A 21,490-nucleotide genomic window follows, 5' to 3' on the forward strand; every position below is an offset into this window, starting at 1 on the left:
ACACGTATGATAAGCTGTGCGTGGGTGTTACTTACTGTTACTTTAAAATCCTAACCAAAAGAACGGAGAGGCTCTGAAAAACACCTTACATATTAATAGGGCTCAGAGCCGTTTTTAATTTTTCAATACTGCTTTCGATGCGATACCCTAGTTTTTAAACTTATAAACTACTTTGTGAAATATGAAACACTTCTGATTAATTTAGCAACAAACAGATAAACTTATTTAACCAAGCATTGGATGTCGAGTTGGGATTTTTAACAGCTCCATTCTCTGTGGCATAATGAACTTATAGATTTCATCACTTGTCCTTACTGGCCTGGAGCACTAACCACAGGGACCATGAAACTAATTCCCCCGCAGATTGTCATTAACGTCCCAAACGGCAGCATTATTGACCCTTCTGCTGCAAAAATACATATAATTGTCAGCACATTTATATGCTTTTATCCCGGGGGCGGTGTAAGGGTGGAATTACATGCGCTTTCGCAGGGACTTTTTTTTTTTTCGAGTGGGATACTGCGCCAACTCCTGTATGTTAACTGCAAATGTTGAACATTTACAGGTGGTTTATGTATTTTTGTTTCCTGATTTGAAAGGCGTTTTAAATGGAAAATTACCAGGCTTGTGCTGTAGTTCTGTGGACTGTCCAGTGTTGGGGCCTCTTACATGACTAAAAAGTCTGAGTAGCTAATAGTTTGATAGGTGAGGGATTTTTAAATGCTTTTAGACCCTACAAAACAAAGTATATTATTTTCAGGATGTAGAATGCTTTTCCTCGACCGAACCTGCTGCAATTTTGCTCCGAAAAACAGAGAAAGCAAACCAACAGATAGCATTTATGTGCATATATTAATATTTCCAAACCACATAAGCAACCACAATCACCCAGATTTTAACACAAGATGAAATCTTTGCAGACTTCATAAAGCCTTCCACACAGAAAGGAGCCATTAGCCAGGCCTGCACCTTATTAAGATGGCGACACTAAATCAAAGACATAAAAACAAAACATGATTTTTTTTTTTTAATTTATCACTGGTTTCACTGCGAGTGTTTCCCATTTTTTCCAAGCAGCCCACCTCTCCTGGTGTCCCAGGTCCTGCAGGAGTGTGTCAGCGTACTTCTGCCTCTCGCTGGGCTCAACATTGGCCAGTTTCTTCACCTCGCTGCGGACAAAGTACCAGAACTCCTTAACCCCATTCTCCACCCTCCGCCGCAGCTCCTCCTGAGTGGGCCCGGGACCTACAAGGACCAACAAAGACACTCAGCTTCTGTGACATTTTAGGCACAGGCGTAGAACTATTGAGTTACTCAGCTAGAAGAAACAAGGTGCCAGGAGGACTTTCAGAATATCTGAGCATTATATTATGAGAGCGTAAATAACCTACAAGCACAAAGCAAGGTCTGGGAACATAACCATTAGAGTCTTCTTCTTTCATACTCTGTCTCTGGGTGTTTTTTTGACCTCATTATTAACAACTTGATCACTTTTTCCCTCCTGCTTGCGATGGCGCTCTTGTGTTTTTCGAACACAGGGAGGATCTCTATACCCCTCCCGAGCCAAACAATGTGGAGTAACCTACATGGATAACACAGCTGCCTGCTCTCATTTTTGTGGAGAAAAACAGAAGAAAAAAAATCGAGGGAAGGAAAGAACAGCCTCAAGCAGGGGAAGGAGTTGGTGAAGAGGGAAAAGCTCTTATTTTTTTCCCTTGTTTCTCACATATTCTCTTTTCTCTTTAGTGCCTCCCTTGTGGAAAAAAGCTGAAGGGTATTTTTAGCTTTTTCCTCCCCCTGCGGCAAGATGGAGAGACTGACCCTGCTCTGCCCTCCAAGCTCGCATGTCTTTCCCCCCCCCTTTTCTCTTTTTTCCTCTCACCTTTCACTCTTGCCAATGGTACATCCACACTGCTTCCATTTCATTCACACATTTCTTTGCTCACCTGACAGCTTACCTGCCCCTCTGACCATGCTTAGGGTGGCAAATACACACATAGCCCTGTCCATCTCATCATGTGGCTTTGCCATTATTGCTCCAGAGCTAGAGCAGGCTTAACGCCAGACTAGACTCAGATTCTCGCTGCAGGAAAAAGCTCATAGGAGTCATAGACTCAAAGCTCATAGACAGCCCACACCTTGAAAATCAATTTTTTTTTCCTCATATTTGTAAGCTCTGTGCCAAATTCTTCCCTGCAACCTTTTAGGTAACTCTACTCTGCTTACCATCTCCAGTAAGTTTCTGGAAGCTGTGGATCTTCTGTTTGGCTCTGGTTAGTTGGTCCTCCAGGGAGCGCAGCCTTCCTGCTGCCAAGGACCCGGCATCGGCTTGACCCTCTGGTATCCTGACGGACACAATAGGAGATATAACAGATGAATTTGGGAACATGCACATCACTAGTAAGAGAAAAGAGCAAAAACATCCATCTCTGCAGATAAGCTGTGCTGCAAATGTAAAATTAAATAGGTAAATAAAGGAGACACTGCAATAAATTCATTTTTCTCATCTCAATAATGAAGGGTCACACGATGTATATGTTGTGCACTTGTAAGTCTTTAAATTGCTTATTTAGAATAGACAAAATAAAGCCATGAGTTTTAAATTTACAGTGATTTTAATGGGCTAACAGCCAATATATGACTTTTGATTCTTTGTTGGGTTTTAAAAAAAATGTTTATTACAAATTTAGTTTGAGGGAAACAAATGGAACATTTTCCTAATTCTAAAATTGCAAATATATTTTCCAAATCATAACAAGGAAGAAAAAAAATTCTCCAACATCTTTAAAACTGACATATGCAGCAGGCAGGAGAACCTCAAAATCAAACTCTAATCCAAACAACCTCTAATTTGGTGTTTTACCCATTTATATCTTAAGCAGTAATCAGTTGGAGGCAAACCGTAAAAGTGTTGCGGTGACAAGCAGATGCACATACAGAAATACTTTGATATATTAGAGAGTCTCTGAGCTCTTTGTCACACAATGCTTGAACATTTAGCCAGAGCAAAACTGACGTTTGACGACAGATAAAAATCCTTTGCACACATCAATGTCATGTTGTTTTCCCCACCCAAGTCAAAAATCTATCAAAATGTCAGATTTTTGCAGATATGTCTTTGCATCTTTATTGAAAACAGGTAAATCACATGTAGTGCAAGGCTAACTTGATGTAAAAGTCGCTGGAACACAAACTCGATTACCACCAAACTGACTTTTTAACAGTCTAACAATGTAGCTGAGTATTCTGATGAATCAGTGAAAATGTTTATCTTCCATCATGCACTGGTTAGTGAACCATATCTCTTCTGACTTAAAAGCTGCTTTCAAAACTAAGCCACGAAAGCTGGCATCTCGCAGTGTTCGCCACTGAAAATTCCATTTCATTTACTAAAAACACCACAGCGCAGCGTTCCAGAGCCCTGTCCTGATTTATTTATTCAGAGCTCAAGATTATGCACAGGGCACTGAATCACTCTCCGTGTTTGTTAAGGCCGACCTGTCTCCTACTCTACAGTTTTACAAAAATATCCCAAGAATCCACTGAGCAGTCTCTGAAGTGAAAGGCAAATGATGGTGAAATGCCATGTGTTACATTTAATCAAATAATGTAGAAGACAGAAACAAATAAAAGCAACTCTTAAGCTAGAACACGGTTCTCCTTTTACTACAAGAATGGCAAATGCATTGAGTTTGTAATGCAATACCTCCATAGGCTAACGTTTTAACTCCTTAATGGATACAAATTTGATTTAGTGGCAGGATCATAGCATACAAAGATGACACTAAGTTACCATTTCAGAAAAACCACAGCTACATAAAAGCTATACTAGAGCACTAAATTGATTATTTACAATTAGTTACTGTACTTTGACTGTTTATCGGCAGACGCAGTGGGAATTCCCTCTGATTACAGCATCTATCATGTGCTACATTAGTGCTCCGGAGACTATGGCGGCCCTTTTGTTACCAGGCACGACTGTGATGCTGGTACTGTTTTCGAAATCTGCGTTGGCGTCATGGCAAGATGCCGCCCCGGCGACACTCAGAGTAGTCGGATCTACTTAAAAGACAGGCATTAGTCCTTTGGCATGTATTTATACAACCGACAAACACAAATAATACAAAACTTTGACTTTCTATATGAATATGAATTACATGCATGTAATAAAAATACAAATGAGCACTCTGACAACAGAGTTCAAATTAGCCAAAGGAAAAAAAAATGCCACTGACATTATACAAAATCAATTTCTCTACATAAACTCATTAAAAACTGAATATGTCCAAATGCACAGGGGCATTAGTGAAGTGCTGCAAAGGCCATGTTAATGAGTCATCAAGGCATGCAAACTCAATTTGCTCCATAAATAAGGAACATCAGTCGCTGGCAGGCATAAAGATGAGACTTTTAAAGTTGCAGTAGCCTTTCTTGCCACACAACTTCCCCCTCATTCCCCAGAAGCCCTGGCCTCCCACTTCACTGAGCACTAACTGAGCATTGTGCTTCAAAGCCATGGAAACTGAAGAGAAAAGAGAGGTTATTTGACATCTACATTACGTAACTGCATCATGGAATGCTAAACCTCTGCATAACATTGTGGCACCACGGATATTTATATGCATTCCTTAAATCAGGGCTTCTTTTCTCCGTGAAATCTATGATGTGTCCCGTTACAGCTTCCTGACACAGATCTTTTTTTAAAAAGGACCCAGGTGCATTTTCAAACCAAATATCAGCTGTAGTATCTTTTTTCACAGCTAACTCTGTTCAGAAAAGCCGTCCCTAAAGGCCTTAATCCAGTAGTTACTCCATTGTACAGGAAGTAGGACAATTACAAAGTGACATCATTTCCTTTGTTCTTTGACAAAGCACACGGACACAAAAAACAGAAGACGAGGCGATCTATGTAACCTGAAAAGTTTTTGGCATCTGCAGGGGATGAAAAGAGGCAGGGTTACATTGCAGTAGTGCAGTCAGTGGGGTTTTTATGTCCCATTACAAATATAGATGTCTTTTTATGCAAGTATTTCTTTTGCAACTTATTTATTATCAAAAGTTCATTCTGCTGCCCTTTATGTAGAATTCAACAAAATGCTCCCAACATATCAAATCTTTAGCTATTTCTCTTTCACAGAGCTCAAAATCTACGATAAATATTGAGCCAATCTAGACTAAAAACTATTAACTTCCATTATTAAGAAAAACATAAAAACAACAGTCAGACATCTGTTGAGATCAAAAATGTAAAATCCCCCCCCCAAAAAATCTCAAAGTGCATTTGAATTCCCACCACCGATCTAAGCTTGAAGTGGAAGACTTTGTCTTTACTGCCTACACATGTAGTAAAGACAGTCGACCTATATGTGACAAATTAAAGGGGAAAAAATACGATAAAATGTATTAGACCACCATTTGCCACCAATTCGGTTTTGAGAATAGTTCAATCCCCTTAATTAAATTAATGAAGTAATTTAAAAGTGTTTACTAACTTATAAACCTTACATAATTAATCAAATCACATTAAAAAATAAACTTCTACAGGTCAAGCAGAATTGATGCACTTGGACCCAAAGGAATTGAGGTTTCTCACATGATATCATGTGCACATTGGAGTTGTCCCCCATACTACATTACCAGTTGCTAGGGAAGAAAATGTACTTCCTGACTGGTTGGCAGTGGTTCCTGGAGATTGTCGGATCTCACTGGGTAAAATTTATTACAAAAAGGTGCTGCACCAAAAACCTCCTAGTGTTTGTTTTATTTGCTGGAAGACTTCCACTGTTGCCTGTATTTAACCATGTTTTCTGCATATACATACTAACTGCTAACCCAGCAGTAGTAAGACTTGAAAAAAAAAAAAAGTGCAATACAAACTGCCTTTAATGAAAATTTACCACCTTTTGAAACATGTTTTCGGTCTGTGCCCCACTTGGTCAACTGGTCTGTAGAAAGCTTCCATCACTCTCCAGCAACCACTCACAACAACTCGGGTAATCCTCATTTTTGTGTCCTAACCAGTGATTGCCTGGTCTCTAGGCCTATGTGACTCGGGTTTTATTCACTTGATCCCACATTGTTATCATAATCGTGGGCGATTATGGCTCAAGATTTGGGAGTTCGCCTTGTAATTGGAAGGTTGCCGGTTCGAGCCCCGGCTTGGACAGTCTCGGTCGTTGTGTCGTTGGGCAAGACACTTCACCCGTTGCCTACTGGTGGTGGTCAGAGGGCCTGGTGGCGACAGTGTCCGGCAGCCTCGCGTCTGTCAGTGCGCCCCAGTGTGGCTGTGGCTACAATGTAGCTGCCATCACCAGTGTGTGAATGTGTGTGTGAATGGGTGGATGACTGCATGTGTAAAGCGCTTTGGGGTCCTTAGGGACTAGTAAAGCGTTATACAAATACAGGCCATTTACCATTTAATTGTCACATGTCCAAACTGATGAACAAATTAACGTCATATATTCTGCAAAACCTTAATTCATGTTCCATATATTAAATGCCTCAATGAGTGGATTTTTAACAGCGCTACAGTGTGGATTCAACATAAGTATCTCCAACCAAAATTCTGTATGCAGGAAAAAAAAAAAAGAATCTCTTGAGGATCTAAAATAGAGACTAGACAAAGCAGCTGGATTCAACAGCATCTTAATCAAACAATACAGGAGAAGTAGCAGGAGAGAAAAAACTGAGTCAGGGGAGGTGGTATGTGAAGTAGAGGGGAAACAGCAGAGGAATGAAAGACAAAGCTGTGAAAGCAGGGGTTGATCTGCCCTGCAATTTCTGAGTACTGAACTGGAAAGCAGGTGAGGTTGAACATTCAACCCACTTTCTTCCAACCCAGTTTATCTGTGAACTGTTGCCATAGCTATCGCTCCACCGCCTCCTGCACTTGGTAACCGTGGAGTTCACAGGGTTATCAGACACGGGTAGAGCAGTAAAATTAAATAATCCTGAGGTTTACTTTTTAAGTCAACCAATATGCTAACCAAGAAATGCCATGCATATGGATAGAGAGATGAAGAAATCTCGATGGTTTAGGGATGTAAAGACGAACACGATTTTCCTTGCTTATATACATCTCAATTATCACAAGCTTTTAAGGCTCGACTGACATGTTCCAGCCTTTCCTGGGAATTCAAACATCTTAAGTCACTTGACTCTAATAAGTCAAGCTAATAAACGACAACAATACAAGCGTAGTGCATACTACAAATTGGTGGAAAAGCCTGTTCTTACCATGAAAACTGCGACCAGTGTTCAACATTTGTTTTTAAAAACAGATAAATGCCATCACCATTTACAGTATTATTTGCTGACGTTATATGCGTAGATGTTTTGCAATTTTGCATAATATATTTCAACCCCGTGGCATATTAGTTACATTTCCTGCCTCCTTCCTTTGCTGCATCCACTGAGTCACTGTTCATCCAAGTAAACTGATTCTGAATGGTGCATTTTTGCCTCGCATGCTTCAACGCCTCAGCATATCCAGGGCGAGCCAGCTCTGCTCTGAGTCCTACTTGACAGAGATGTCCAGACCCCAGACAGCTTCAACAATGGAGCTAGTGTCTATGGTAGTAGACCATCTCTCGCTGGGCCTGAGCGACGGCCGGGTCGATGGGAGTTCAGGTCTGTAAACGGCAGCAGCGTCTGCTCGGTGCGCTTGCACTCTTAAACTCTTAAATCACAGCATAGGTAGATCTTCTTACTGTCCCTTTTCACACGAGAGAACAGTAGCCTCACAGAAAAGATATCTGTTCTAGAGATCAAATTTCTATTTAACATAAAAGGTAGCGACATATGAGGCAAATGTATGCAAAAAAGCACTGTGTAGATTTTACAACCTAATGTAGCCAGAAGCTAAACAACAAACAAGGACACGCAGAAGGCAAGTAATTGAGGTCTAATGGCCAATGGCCTATACCATTAAAAGACAATTTTACCAAACCCTGTAAAGACAATTTGTCTAAATCGTGCCCTTTTCTGTCCTAGATCAGGGCCACATGTTGTTGTGTATGCAAATAATTTCTTGTATCTGCTTTGAATCATGGACACTACATGCACTGGGTCACCTGAAACACTGAACTGTTTATCGAAGATAAATTTAGAGAACTGCCCGTTTTAGCGTCTAGTATTTGATTGTATATCTCAGCCTGTTAGCACTGGGGTAGGCTGAAATAACATTTAAAGCAGATTAAGGCAATGACTGTGGTCTCGGCAACCCTTCTCATCCCCTCTGTCCTCATTTTTCATTTCTTCCTTGCTGCTCTTTACTTAGCGCAGTCCTCACGCCATCCATCATGCTTCCATCCTCTTCTCCTTCTCTGCATTGTCCCCTCCCTCCCTCTGCTGGCATGCCTGGGGGAATTGATCAGGTCCTCATCGCTCAGCCCAGCTGTCACTCTCGCTCCTCGTTCTCTCCGATGTCAGACCATCGGGCTGGCGCGTGTCACCGTCTCCAGAGGAGCACTGGCTTCACGCCTGAGGTGACAAGCAGCTGCAGAGAGGGTGGAGCCAGACAGACCGAGCAACTTGACCTCGTGCTCACCTCTCATTAATGCTACTGGGCGATTGGTAGGCTGGCACGCTGCCTGTCACTCAAATTGCACAGGAGTGGCCTGAATAACCGAATTGCTGTACTCGATCGGTAGGCCAGCCAGGTGATACTAATTTGAACCTAAGTGCTGATTGATTAATTTTATATGACAATTCCATTTCAGAAATGAAGAGTTCAGCAAAACTTTGTAAAAAGCGTGCAGAGAAAAGGTTGTAGAACTGAGCATTTTTTGTCATCTCAGCGACTTTCCTAATTTGTGATCAAGAAAATCAATATCCCGTGCAAACTGCTGCCGCTTCACTCTCTATTACAAAGAGAATGAGACAATGTAAACAAGATCCCTTCAGGTATATAATTAATGCACCACAATGCCTGATAATACATAACACATCTATCAAGTTCTGCTGCGGTGCGATGACAGTAACCGAGTTAAATTCTACTCTGAACTATACATCAGTGTCAGTGCAGTGGGTTTCTATTCAGCAAAATGTGCAATAACGCCGGTTTTATGGGTTTGAGGCCACTCGTGAAAAATGAGCGCACTAATGTGATAGTTAGGTACTTTAAAAGGATTGGCTCAGGTTCTTGTACAAGATTCAGAGATTCATGTTCTCGGACCAAATCTGCAGAACGTGTAAAACTGCGAATTGGGTTAGGCACGCGTTCCGCTAGTCGATCAGTGAGCTAGTGACTTGTTACATAGTCAGTCATTCTGTGACAACCTGCGGGATAGAGTCTGGCTCCGTGCCATACCCCTGTCAGCAGTTTGGTAGGAGAATGAGGCAGAGGAGAAGGAGGACGAGGAGGGAGGGTTGTAGGTGAAGGAGGAGTGAAACGAGGAACAAGAGGAGGCAATGAACAGAGAAGTAAGAGGCTGTGGCAGGGATGACGGGCAGCTCACTAACAGCCTTTTTGCGTCTATTAGAGCTCTCATATAGGGATAAGAGAGAGACGGCGGGGTGAGGTGCTGGAGTTCTCTCTTGGACCTGTATCTGACTATTACGCAGACGCACACAAGCACACACATGCACAAAGAGACAACGACGTGAACAAGACAAACCAACCGCTGTTACTGTCGATAGCTCATAAAGCTTGACCTCAGAAAGCCCGTTGCCCGCTTTTGGCTTGCTGTGCTGGATACTTAGCAGAAGCTTAGAGGGACTTGTGAAGGCCCTGTAGCAGTGCCCCAGTAAACAACTGCGGAGGCCTCAGTCCCAGATCAACAACCGAACTCAATAACAAGCAACAAGCGTGCAGTGTGCCGGGGACCCATCTGGACATTGGCCGACTGAAAGCTGCACTTGTTTTTTATGCCATGAATTCCACCTTTGTTTTAAAGCCAATTTTGAATAATTACAAAAGCAAGGGATTTAATCAGGGACCAGCTGTCTGAAGCAATGTGCACGCGTGTGTTTGTGTACACCGATGAGGGCCCCGCATCAAAGTGAATCGGAATATCACAGAGGAGCAGCAATGGCAACATCTGAAGTTCCCTATTAATATGGCACACACTGGATCGCGCTACCACTTCCCGCCCACATGCATGCGCAGTCACAGGCACCCATGCACAGGCGCAGACTTTATGTGTGCATAGAAACATCGGCGGCATGCGGCGATAAGAGCAGAACCATCTGTCTCTCTATTACACATAGAGTGAATGTGCGAAAGACGCTGTGTGGTTAATGGGCTCGTACAATGTGCTATTGTCTTCCAAAATGACACAACAAAATCTGCTGAGGTGTGCGACAGACCATCCATCTGTCTGTCACAGGCAGCATCTGCAACACCCGTGATGAGCTTTGAAACTGAACACTGATCAGCTGATAAAACCCAACTCAAGCATTTTAACTTTAAGCCAGACGCAAGATGCCGATTTAGACAGATGCTGCTTAAAGTTCCATAAATTGTTAAGAAACAATCATTTCATTGCCACATTCATTCATTTGGAAAACTACTGATTGGGCCACCAGGAATCTAGACTGTGTGCTCATTGCTGGACAGGAGGAAGGAAGCATTGCACAACAGAACTTTTATCAACTCAAAAGTTTACGTAAGAGGCAAAGCAAGAGATGCAATACATCTGATCTCTAGATTTAGTAGTAACAAAACTCTGGGAATAGATCCATATTAATAAAAACTTTAAAAAAAAAACCTACAAATACAGATCAAAATGACAAACTCTACCCTAGCTTTGCTTTGATACTACAGAACATCTTCAGAAAAGGAAAAAGAAGACGGTGGATAATAATTCAATCAAGAAAGACACAACCAGTACTCATGTGCAAGTAAAGGGACTTAAACTGAAAAGAAATATTAACGGTTAATTGTAGCATGCGAGTAAGTAAACACGCAGTTTACCTGAGCGATTCGGCCATGCGCCGCAGGTCCTCGTTCTGCTGCTTGAGTCGCTCCAACTTGGCCAAGATCTTGGAGAGCTCCCGGCTGGACCGCTCCGGATGCTCGCTGTCCCTCACCAAGTGACCACCAATGTAGAAGAGGAGTGTTCCCCAGGCCAAAAGCACCAGGGTAATCCAACGCCATGAACCCGCCCAGGGCCGCATGTTTCAGCAACGCGACCCAAAAATGCCTCTAGGTGTGCCTGTACACCCACCGACCCGCCGGCCTCCCAGCCGGATGCGCACACGCACTTTGTGCTCTGTCACCACAAATGCCACAGTGGCATTGACATCTCGGCAGGTATGGGAAATGACAGATGGGAAATGTGTCTGTTTATGACCAAGGAGTGTTTGGTAAAAATACAGTGGGTGCTTCTCCGCCAATAAACCAGCCTCTCCTCTGTGCTAAAGCATGATTGGCTAATATGCTCAAAAGTCTGAGTTTTCACAGCCTGATTGGTATCTTCTCTCCTCCACCCAGATCCCTGTTGACAAGGTCGTCCAACACCACCTTTCTGTGTCCTTCCACTCCCACAGGATATGTTTTATTCAAGTTGCATCCTGTAGAATAAAAGAAAGACACTGGACTTAGTTAAACTTGTTGCACAAAGTTTTGATTTGCAAATACATTCTGTGCTTAATAGGGAAACAGAAGCAAATTACAGCCACTGAATAGTTTGCCAAGTAGGTCAACTTGGCAGAAGTATTCCTGAAGAGGAGAAGCGGAGAGCAAAGCATCCAACAGAAGAGTGCAATACAGAAACAGTGTGGAACAGGTCAGACAAACAGACTGGCAGACAGACAGCCAAGATGCTGCTGACTAGTCCTGACATAACCCTGTCTCAGCAGCCTACAGGATTGATCAGTGTGACACTGCAATTTGCATATACGTAGCGATGTGCAATCCCTGAGCTATGCTGCACTGCTGTCGAGGCAGGACAGGGACGCACACATATTCCAGTCTGTCAACAGTCACTTCCTCAACATGCACGAAGTCGACACACAGAAGCCTCTATGCGAAGACATTTTTATTTCACGAACCGGACACAACCACTAATTCACCTACAACCGCCCTTCAAACACGCTCTTCCTCGATCTTAGTTAAAGCACAACTAAATCCGACATTTAACTATTTATTTTTGTGTGGAAGACTATTATTTTTTATTTTTTTGCGGAAGACTGACCATTCTTCTTCCCAAGTGTCCCCCTGCCATCCTGGTAGCCTTGGTGACAGAATACAACACTGCCAAGGTGATACAGTGAGTTAATAGGGCAGAGAAAAAAAAAAAAAAATCCCTGGATCATCACTTCCCTTCATTCTCAAAGCAGCGGGGGAGATTTTGATGGACGCGCGCCGGGTTTATGAAGCAACCTTCGCTGTCAACTCCTCAACAAAGCCCTGCCACGCAACAGAGACTAGTCCTGTGATGGGATGAAGACTGGCAGATACGCGTGCGTGTACAGTTCATCCAAGTGAATGTGTGTGTACGCTAACATCTCTGACTGTACTGAGTGTGCTGGAGTAATGCCAAGCATCTTAGTCTTTATGTGAGCGGAGCTGGTGGGATGGGGTTGATTGACAACGTCACGATGTCTCTGGTGTTTCTTGTTCTGAGCTTTTCAAGATAGAAGAAAACGTTCCTGCTGGAGTTCGCCTGGCAGCATGGAAGTAGGTTAAGAGTAACTAACCATGTATGCCATAGCAGCATAGCTGATATGTAGGCCACTAATGGTGCCATGTTGCAGTGCTATAGAAGCTGTTCATGCTTCAGTGGCGCAAACTGCCCAGAATGCAACAGCTGAGATCTCTGAAACAACGAGCTGCAAACAATTCATCTTCATTCCTCACCAAATGATGTGGGATTATTAAAATCTGAGCAGACATTCCTTCTTTGCCGGTGCTCCTTTTGTGACTAACCTGGGCTGACACAAGGGTGGCTCTCCTTTATGCATGCGGCACACAGATTTGCTGAGCTGTGTTTTATTATGGAAAATAAGAGGTGCGAGAGGATAGCACTCCACCAGCTAATGCACGACTGGGACTTTACTAAAAGCCAGGCTGCATAAACCCTTGTCACTGTGTTTGAGGGAATATAATGAGGTTCGTGTGCAGCAGACTAAAACTGATAAATGCGAAACTGCCGGATGAGACAGGCAACTGCTGCCAAATCGGATATGAGAAAATTCTGAGATAAAATTTCTAGCTATTGGTTCTACTTATACAAAAAAAAAAAGAGTTAAGCTGAGCTAGTAATATTTTAACCGGTATAATAAGAGAACTTTGGGGAAATTAACATAAGGAAATGGGCTTACTGGGACACCAACTAGTGAACTGGTATCAGTCAAGATAATGAAACGCTAAAAAAGGACAAAATACACATATACACACACAATAAATAAAAAAAAAAAGATTAAATTCATCTTCATGACAATCACTAACAGCACTTCAAAAAACAGCTGTATAAGCTATTCTGTGGCTCTGGATGAAGCCCTCTGAAGTCTGAGAGGTCACCAGTACTGGCTTGAGCCAGGCATCAAAAATATTTGACAGAGAAAGTGTGATATAAAGTGGAGACTTCACAGAAAAGGTTATTCATCAGCAGGGACTGGCAAATGAAGAGAATACCGCGTTGAATTATGGGGAACAGACCTATCCCTAAATCGTCACTCGTACTAGACAAACTAAGTCTGAAAACGTTATGCTGTGCAAGTCCTCTTTATCACTTTAAGCTACTTTCGGCTGCCCCCTTATTCAGAAGGGGGTTGTCACATGATTTGGTGGATTTCCACACTGGATGCCTTTCTTGATGCAGCTCCAAAAGGGATTTCTGTCTCCTCTTGGGATCAAATAGGGAATCTTGTCCTTGTTCTCTCATAGGATGACAGACAAGGAGCACCTTTGATGGGTCACCAGTCTACTGCACGGCCGTGTAGTGTACACGGTATATCATATATGAAAACCAAGCACAATAATCTTCTGCACTAATGACTAAAGTTAGTAATGGAAAGCCACAAAGTCAAGCTCAGCCACTTTACTGGCAGATCAGCCCATGGCTCATTTATTCTTCTTGGCAATCTCAGATATGCTGCATGATTTAACAGCTTGTCTCTCACTCCATATCTGCAAGCTGCTTTGCAACCCACCTCAGTGTGAGCTCCACTTTTTCGTGAGCTAATATCCATTCACTTATGGGCTAGATCTCAGTATGTCAATGAGGTTATTAAGCTCTCTAAATGCTGAAAGTGAGAAAAATCAGCCATGTCACTGAGTACACAAGGTGTCTAGATGTTAAATAACACAACCTTGGATCAACCACTTGCAGTTAAACAAAAAAAACAAAACAAACAACATAAAATAGAAATACTCATTAAGAGGTTGAAAACCTAAAGGATTATTGGTTAATTCTATCTCCTTATATTAAATCCATCTTTACTAACTGCACATTATGACAATTATCAAATCCTGTCAATGTCTCCATAAAATGAATGAGGAAGGTTTAACAAATCCTTTTCATTGTGCCTTACAGCTTAGCCTTGGCTGTGATGAAATGTCAAAGGAAAAGAGAATCACATACAATGACTCTTCTAATTAAATGAATGAGGAGACATCTATTCAATATGCAGAATGTGGCCTGATTAAAGAGAAAATGTTTTCTACTATGATACTTTTGATATAATTTATTCCACTGATGAAGATCTGTCAGTGAAATATGTTACTAGAAATATAGCTGATTCGAGCCAAGCACTGAAGATTTTTGCATTTTTGCAAACCTCTCACATCTGCCCTTGAGTCAAATGGGGGGTACATAAATAATGGAAATTATAATAGTCAGTTAAATAAATGAAAGTTCCCCACTGTGGCACAATCATTTTTAAGCTGGACTGGTTGACAGACATGCTGACAATGAGATTTTAGAGAAGTTGGCCATTTCGTGCCTCTTCTTTGTTCCGCTTCCTTCCCCCAAACCCCTCCTCCTTATCCCACCAAGTACAGTAGAACCCCCCCCCCCCCCCCGAGTTGTCAGGTTTTAGCAACTACAGACAAAATGAAATACGTGACTGCTTCGGCCTGAATGTGAAGTCCTACAATTTTATGAGTGGAAGGAATAAGTGCTGCTCATAAACAGAACCTTGGTCTGCGCCACCTACACGCTCCAAATCTTCCTTGTGACCTTGGGTTTCAAACATCATCATTCTCTCACTATGCCCTTCACGGTCAAGGCTGGTGTGGTACATGTGGCACTGCAGGGTGGACTGTCAGACCTGTCACAAAATGTCACTGTGCTGTGGCAACATAAAGAAGCCCGAGGGGTCAGCAGAGTTGACCCGTTTTCACTCCTGCTGGTGATTCTTCCGAGTGACTAAGGCTGCAGCAGAGGTTATCTCTTATCAACGGCCTCCGGTCTCCAGACAATAAGCGCCGGGATGAGGTCCACTACTGAATTATGCATGCGGCTCTGCTAAGGACGGCTTCTATTACGCCAACACAACCACTCTACTTCGAGAAGAGAGTCACCTATACGGCTATAGATAGTAACTTATCGTTTTGTTGGCGGAGGAGATGCATTGGTGTGTGTTGCTAGGGCAACCCTGAGGAGGACATATAGCAGATTGTGTTTGTGCCGTGGTTTATAGCGCGGTGGCAGGGAGATATGATGCATGTGTCTAGAAAACAGACAGGTAGAAGAGGATAAGGAACAAATGCAGAGCAGCAGTGAAAGAATGCCGATGGGGGGAAAAAATGAAAGTGGAAAAGCCATTTACACATTCATAGCTCTGATGCAGAAATATCTCTTTGACAGATGAATCTAAATGTGACCTATGATTGAAAAGAAGATGTATTTTCTGCTGATACTGTCAACGTATTCAACAGAACTGTGAATTTTCCATCCCAGCATATCGCCGGTTGGAGACACGCGATTCTCCATATCAGCTTAGGAGCACAAAGCAGGGGGCATTCTTGCTGGTGTTTGGACGGCACAGATGTAGCAGCACTGGCGTCAATTTTTAACCATTATTTATCCTCCAGCAAGTGAACAAGCTGTTGTTGGAGAAGCAGCCTTTTAAAAAATAAATAAAGAAAAGCACAAAGCTGCACTGGTTTCTTATGGTTTCCTTCCAAACGCTGTAGAGCAGCCTTTCTGATTATTTTGTCAGCTGGTGTTGAGGTGTAGTCCTTTGATTCCTTAGGCTTCCTGTTTACATGGGAAGGACGATATATGTAGTGAAGTCGTAGGGTTGACACATTTTAAGTATTGTATAAATACATCAAATGTAAAATGAGTAAAAGAATCAGGGAATGGTATTTATCAGACTACCATTAATGTCTGCTAATATCACAGTGCCAAACAATGACATTTATCTTTGGCTGGTGCTTATCCAGGAATTATTCAGTGTGCTCACAACCCTGCTCTGTCATTAGAACAGACTGTGTCCCTTGTTCTTCATTCTCAAAGTGGGAGATAAAACCCTTGGTGTCTCAATGTCAGACTTGAGAGAGTAACAAGAGCTTCACCCACCATTCCATTCAACATGCAAACTTATTTAAAAGGAACTCTAACTACCATCCAAACTGTTATTTAAAAAACATTATCGGGCCAGAATTTTAAAAACTGGTGCCTTCCTACTTAAAAAAGGATCCAAAATGAAACAGCAACAGTTGAAATAGCATGGTTCAGGATTATGAATAACATACAATCCAGTCGTTAAGTCTGACGTCACTAGCCGCGTCTGGGCCTAAACTCCGCTGCAGGTCCATATATCAAACGATCACTATGGCATTACTGAGAGTTGAAAAACTGTCTAAAGTCTTTCATCTTTAATAAAATGATCAGCGTTCTGCTCTACCAGGTGTAACAATTGAGTTTAACATCCAGGCATCCATGAAAACGGAATTTATGACATTTAACGGAGTTAGAAGTTAGCAGGGAGTTAGCTCGCTAGCTTCTATCTAAATACAATATAGCGTGTCCTGACTGCGGGGTTTTGGAAACAAATTAAAAGGTACAGCTCTGTTATCACTTCCAGCATAAATGAAGACAGAAAACTAAACAGCAGTGACGTTTGTAGGGTTACTGAAGTTTGGTTAGCTGGTATATAATGATGTGCTACGTGACTGCTAGCGACACAGCTATGTTAGCATAATATAAACAAGCTAACATTTTTTCCACTCGATAAAAGTTAACGTGAGTGTTCTTGGTGGTCAGGAACAAATGTAATCGCATGGCAGGATGCTGTAAAAGGACCAAACTTCAGCCAGGAGAACAACTGAGATAATCCATCCTCAATACGAGGTTAGTCATTTATATACTGCTGCATGGGCTGGGCTGTAGTTACATCCTAAGGTTTTAAAAACTGAGCTTAAATAAATGATTAGCGGTAATAAAAGCCGAGGGAGGTCAACAGTGATCACTGACTGTTTTAGGAGCTTTTTGAGATTAAATAGATGAAAAACATTAAACATGTTAACAACACAAAAGCCATATTAAACGCAGACTACTTTAGGCCCAGAAGTAGGATTCGTCACGTGATCACTTAACGACTGGATAGAGTATCCTAACCTGAAATGTTTGTCCTCCTGTTTTCAGCCATTTGCAACTAAATATTGAGATTGAATTTTGAGTGTGACTTTTTTTCCCCCCCGCCAGTATGAATATCAGCAAATGTATGAGTCATTCAACGCCATAGTGCTCCCACTCGTTTCTCTGCTGGCTCAGAGCCAGGATACGGAGACACCCTTAGCTTTTTGGGGTGCCCCTTGTGTTTCATATGCATGCGTGTGACTCTGAGTGGGTGTGTGGGAGTCGCACGGCTTAGTACAGCCGACTGCACACGCAGACACACACCTCCACACAGAGGAGAGCGGTGAATATTTCATGAGCTGCTGTTTACTTTACAACATTTCTAAGCAGAATGTGCAGGAGTCCATTAACTTAAGCTAAAAGGCTTGGCGTGGGGAAAGAGGAGAATAACGGCTAGATGGTGAACTGGCAAGATGAAAGGGCATGATGTGCAAATGAATGTAATGCATTTTATATACATGAAAAGCCCATAGCTAATGCATTATACACTGAGATCATTTCAACACAGAGTTTAATTTCTGCAGTTGCATGCAGGAAACACGGTAGCTTTAAAAAAGAAAAAGAAAAAAAAGGGGGGGGGGGGGGTGCTGGCAGCAAACCAATGCATTTATGCACGTAGATCTGGTCAAGAAAACCTGCTTAAGTTCAAACAAAGTATTGGAATGGGAAGAAAGGTGATTTATATGATTTTCAGCGTGGCAGACAGGTGGTCTGAGTATTTCAAAACATTTTTTTGCTCTATAGAAATAGAAAATGGTTAGAAAACGACATGATATCCAATGAGTGGCAGTTCTCTGGATGATGTCAGTAGTCAGGAAATGGCCACGATTTTTCTAATTGATACGAAGGTGACAGTAACTCATACAGCCACTTATTACAACAAAAAGCTAAAAGCACAACGACAAAATAAAGTCTTCGCAGGAATAATCTATGGTGGACCTGAAGTCACAAAACATTGCGCAAGTAAAGCCGTAATGGATGAGATATACAAGTGCGGCTCTTGCTGCACCACTTATTACAACAATGGTGTGGAGAAGATCATTTCTGAATTTGAACCCCGAAACAGATGGGCTCCAACAGCAGAAGACCACACCACCCAGTGTGGTACTCCTTTCAGTTAAGAATTGGAAACTGACGGGTCCCACTAACAACAGAAAATTGCAAAAACAAAAAAACCCAAAAAACATTGTGCGGTCTGATAAATCTTGATATCTACTGTGAAGTTCAGGCCAAAAATTGGTGTAAAAGCATGAAAACATTGCCCCGTCTGCCTTGTATCAACAGTTCAGGTGATGGTGTATTGGTGTCCTTGGCACACTTTGGACCCTCTGGTACCAACTGAGCATTGTTTACACACCGCAGCCTATCTGAATATTGTTGTTGACAATGCCTATCCCCTTATGACCACAGTGTACCCATCTTGCGATGACTGCTTTAAGCAAGACGGCACACCATGTCACAAAGCTCGGATCATCTAAAAGTGGTTTCCTGAACATGACAGTGTGTTCCCTGTACTCAAATGGCATCCACAGTCACCAGATCTCCGTGCAAACGTGCACTTTAGGTATGTGGTGGGACAGATGATTTGTATCATGGATATGAAGCCAACAAATCTAAGGCAACTATGTGATGCTATCACGGGAATATGTATCAAAATCTCTGAGGAATGTTTCCAACAGCTTGTTGAATCTGTGCCATGAAGAATTAATGCAGTTCTGAAGGCAAATAGGGGGATCCAACCCAGTATCACCAAGGTGGACTGAATAAAGCAGCTGGTAAGTGTGCTTGGGAGATTATCAAGATATACTGAAATATCTGAACAAGAAGTATTTCATATAATTTAATATTTTAGTTTTATAAAATTTTATAATACAATATAACATCTACTATCCAGCCACCTATCATATGACAGGTTTGATTTATGATCTCTGATGTCTTAGAGATAACAGTACAGTAACATCATAGAACCAAGGGTCACCAAATACAATGACTCCATACAAAATCTGGGTGAAAAAAAGAAAATAAAAAATTGTCTTCTGCCATTTACCACTCTCCAGTTTGTTATTTTGCTGGCCAAGATGCTGATTATCAAGGCTTAAATTCAAACTGGGCATAGCAAGCAACTGCGCTACAGGGTGGATATTATTTACTTTATTGTTGCCAAGTATTTTTGCTGGAACATATGTTAATGTCTAGTTTGAGGAGCTTTATACTTTTAGTTTATAGTGACGCATAGTGTATCATCTTCTTAAACAGGTCTCACGGGAGCAAAGATTCGGTCTAAACTTTGTGAACACAAAGCAAATAACAAGCATTACTAAAACCAGACCAACTTAATTTGTTTAATCAAAAAGGCTGAAAGCACAAAGACGAAATAATAAAGTCTTCACAGGAATAATGTATGGTGGACCTGAAGCCATAAAACATTGCCTAAGTGGCTGAGATATATAAGTACAGCTCTTGCTACACCTGTTGGTGATTATAGTTCCCCACTGCCAGCATCCAAAAAACACCACCTCACCGTTAAACTCATTCATTACAGTTACAGCATGCTAATAGCATAGAATGGAAACCCTAATGGTTGATGCGTATGCGTAAAAACATTCTAGTTTTTTTACATTTCCAGGTTACTGGAAAGAGCCCAATTCTTGAGAGTGTTGTAAATGTGACTGCATACATTCACACTTGAGCCACATTGACAGTAATTTGCAAATTTGTATGGGATATTAGGTCCAGGGTGCTTATTCAGGCAGTTGACTCCAAGTCTAAACTACTAAGTCCACGGGTTTAAAACAGGTTTTTACAAACCAAACCAAACCAAACCATATATCCTTTAGATATAAACACTATATGACACAAAACCAACATGGAACACAGCATATGTCTGAAAGGGGCTTTGATGATAACTTGGAGGCAGCAAGACCACTTCTGGCAGCCCACTTCATTGCAAGTTTGGGATTAAATCTCAGAGAAGTGGCTAAATGTCTCAGAGAAGTTCTAGCCACACAACCACTGAGCCCACTGCAGCTTGGCATTCAGTATCAGAGCTCAGCACACAGCCTCTCCTTCAAGGTTATCTCTATGGAGAATTCGCTGACAGCAGGATACACGAGCACACGCATTCACACATGCACAGGTGCTCACATAGTGACAAAAGATAGGTACCCACAAACATGACTTCTCAAACACCCACACCCCATGCCCTCATGGGGTGTGGGTGGGCTAAGGCTTGTTTATGCCAGAGGTTTATACAAACAGGCTTTTAATTGGGACACAGGGACATATGATTAGCCGTAAAAATCCACCAATCAGTCCTGTGTTTTATGACGTTTTATGCCCAAATGAAACTGGGCGGGTGCTCTGCCTGCCAACCCAATCTGTCTCCTGACGACTGAAGGTGGATCTCGGGGTCCAGACGTGGTCAAGGACATGATTGTAAATTCAACATTTCAGTGAGGGTGATGAACTGGCTTTGCAGCATTGCATTTGTGAATATGTCTGAGAGAAGGCGGGGATAGAGCAAGTATTAATGCCACTCATGCAGCTATATACATCATGGTTGGTGCATAAAGGGCATTAAGTTTCAGTGTGTGTGTTTATTAGGGGAAACTACAAATGGATTGTTTACTTTATGAATACCACAATTAAGTGGTTTGCATAATGACCATCATTATTTATGAGCAGCAAAAAAAGCACAAGCTCAAGGTCTGTGCTTTACCTCCACCATGATCTATACTGCTGCCGGTACCCACACACACAGCTACTGTCCGTTCTAGTTTCTGTTACTCATAATGAGTCCCAATGACGGCTGACCTTTCACAGCCTGGGGTGCCGGGGACGAGCTAAAGTGATGGGGGCAGTGAGGGAGGGTGGCTGAGCCTGCAGTGACCCCATATAGAGGGTGCCAACCTTCATTCGGTCACTTCAAAGTGGTCTAATGAGTGGCAGAATACACA

The 21,490-nt window shown here is 42.1% G+C and overlaps 1 protein-coding gene across 1 annotated transcript in view; it reads right to left on the reverse strand.

Moving 5' to 3' along the window:
- fut8b (fucosyltransferase 8b (alpha (1,6) fucosyltransferase)) overlaps positions 1–21,490 on the reverse strand; it is a 96,039-nt gene that overhangs the window by 34,022 nt on the left and 40,527 nt on the right. The window contains exons 2-4 of the mRNA XM_026193886.1: positions 10,916–11,514; positions 2,227–2,345; positions 1,083–1,245 (exon numbers count right to left, since the gene is read on the reverse strand). Of these exons, the coding sequence (XP_026049671.1) occupies positions 1,083–1,245; positions 2,227–2,345; positions 10,916–11,118 (485 nt within the window). The 5' untranslated portion in view covers positions 11,119–11,514. The remainder of the gene's footprint in view (positions 1–1,082; positions 1,246–2,226; positions 2,346–10,915; positions 11,515–21,490) is intronic.

This window comes from Astatotilapia calliptera, chromosome 15 (genome assembly GCF_900246225.1).
Source record: "Astatotilapia calliptera chromosome 15, fAstCal1.2, whole genome shotgun sequence".
In the NCBI taxonomy this organism is placed as follows: Eukaryota; Metazoa; Chordata; class Actinopteri; order Cichliformes; family Cichlidae; genus Astatotilapia; species Astatotilapia calliptera.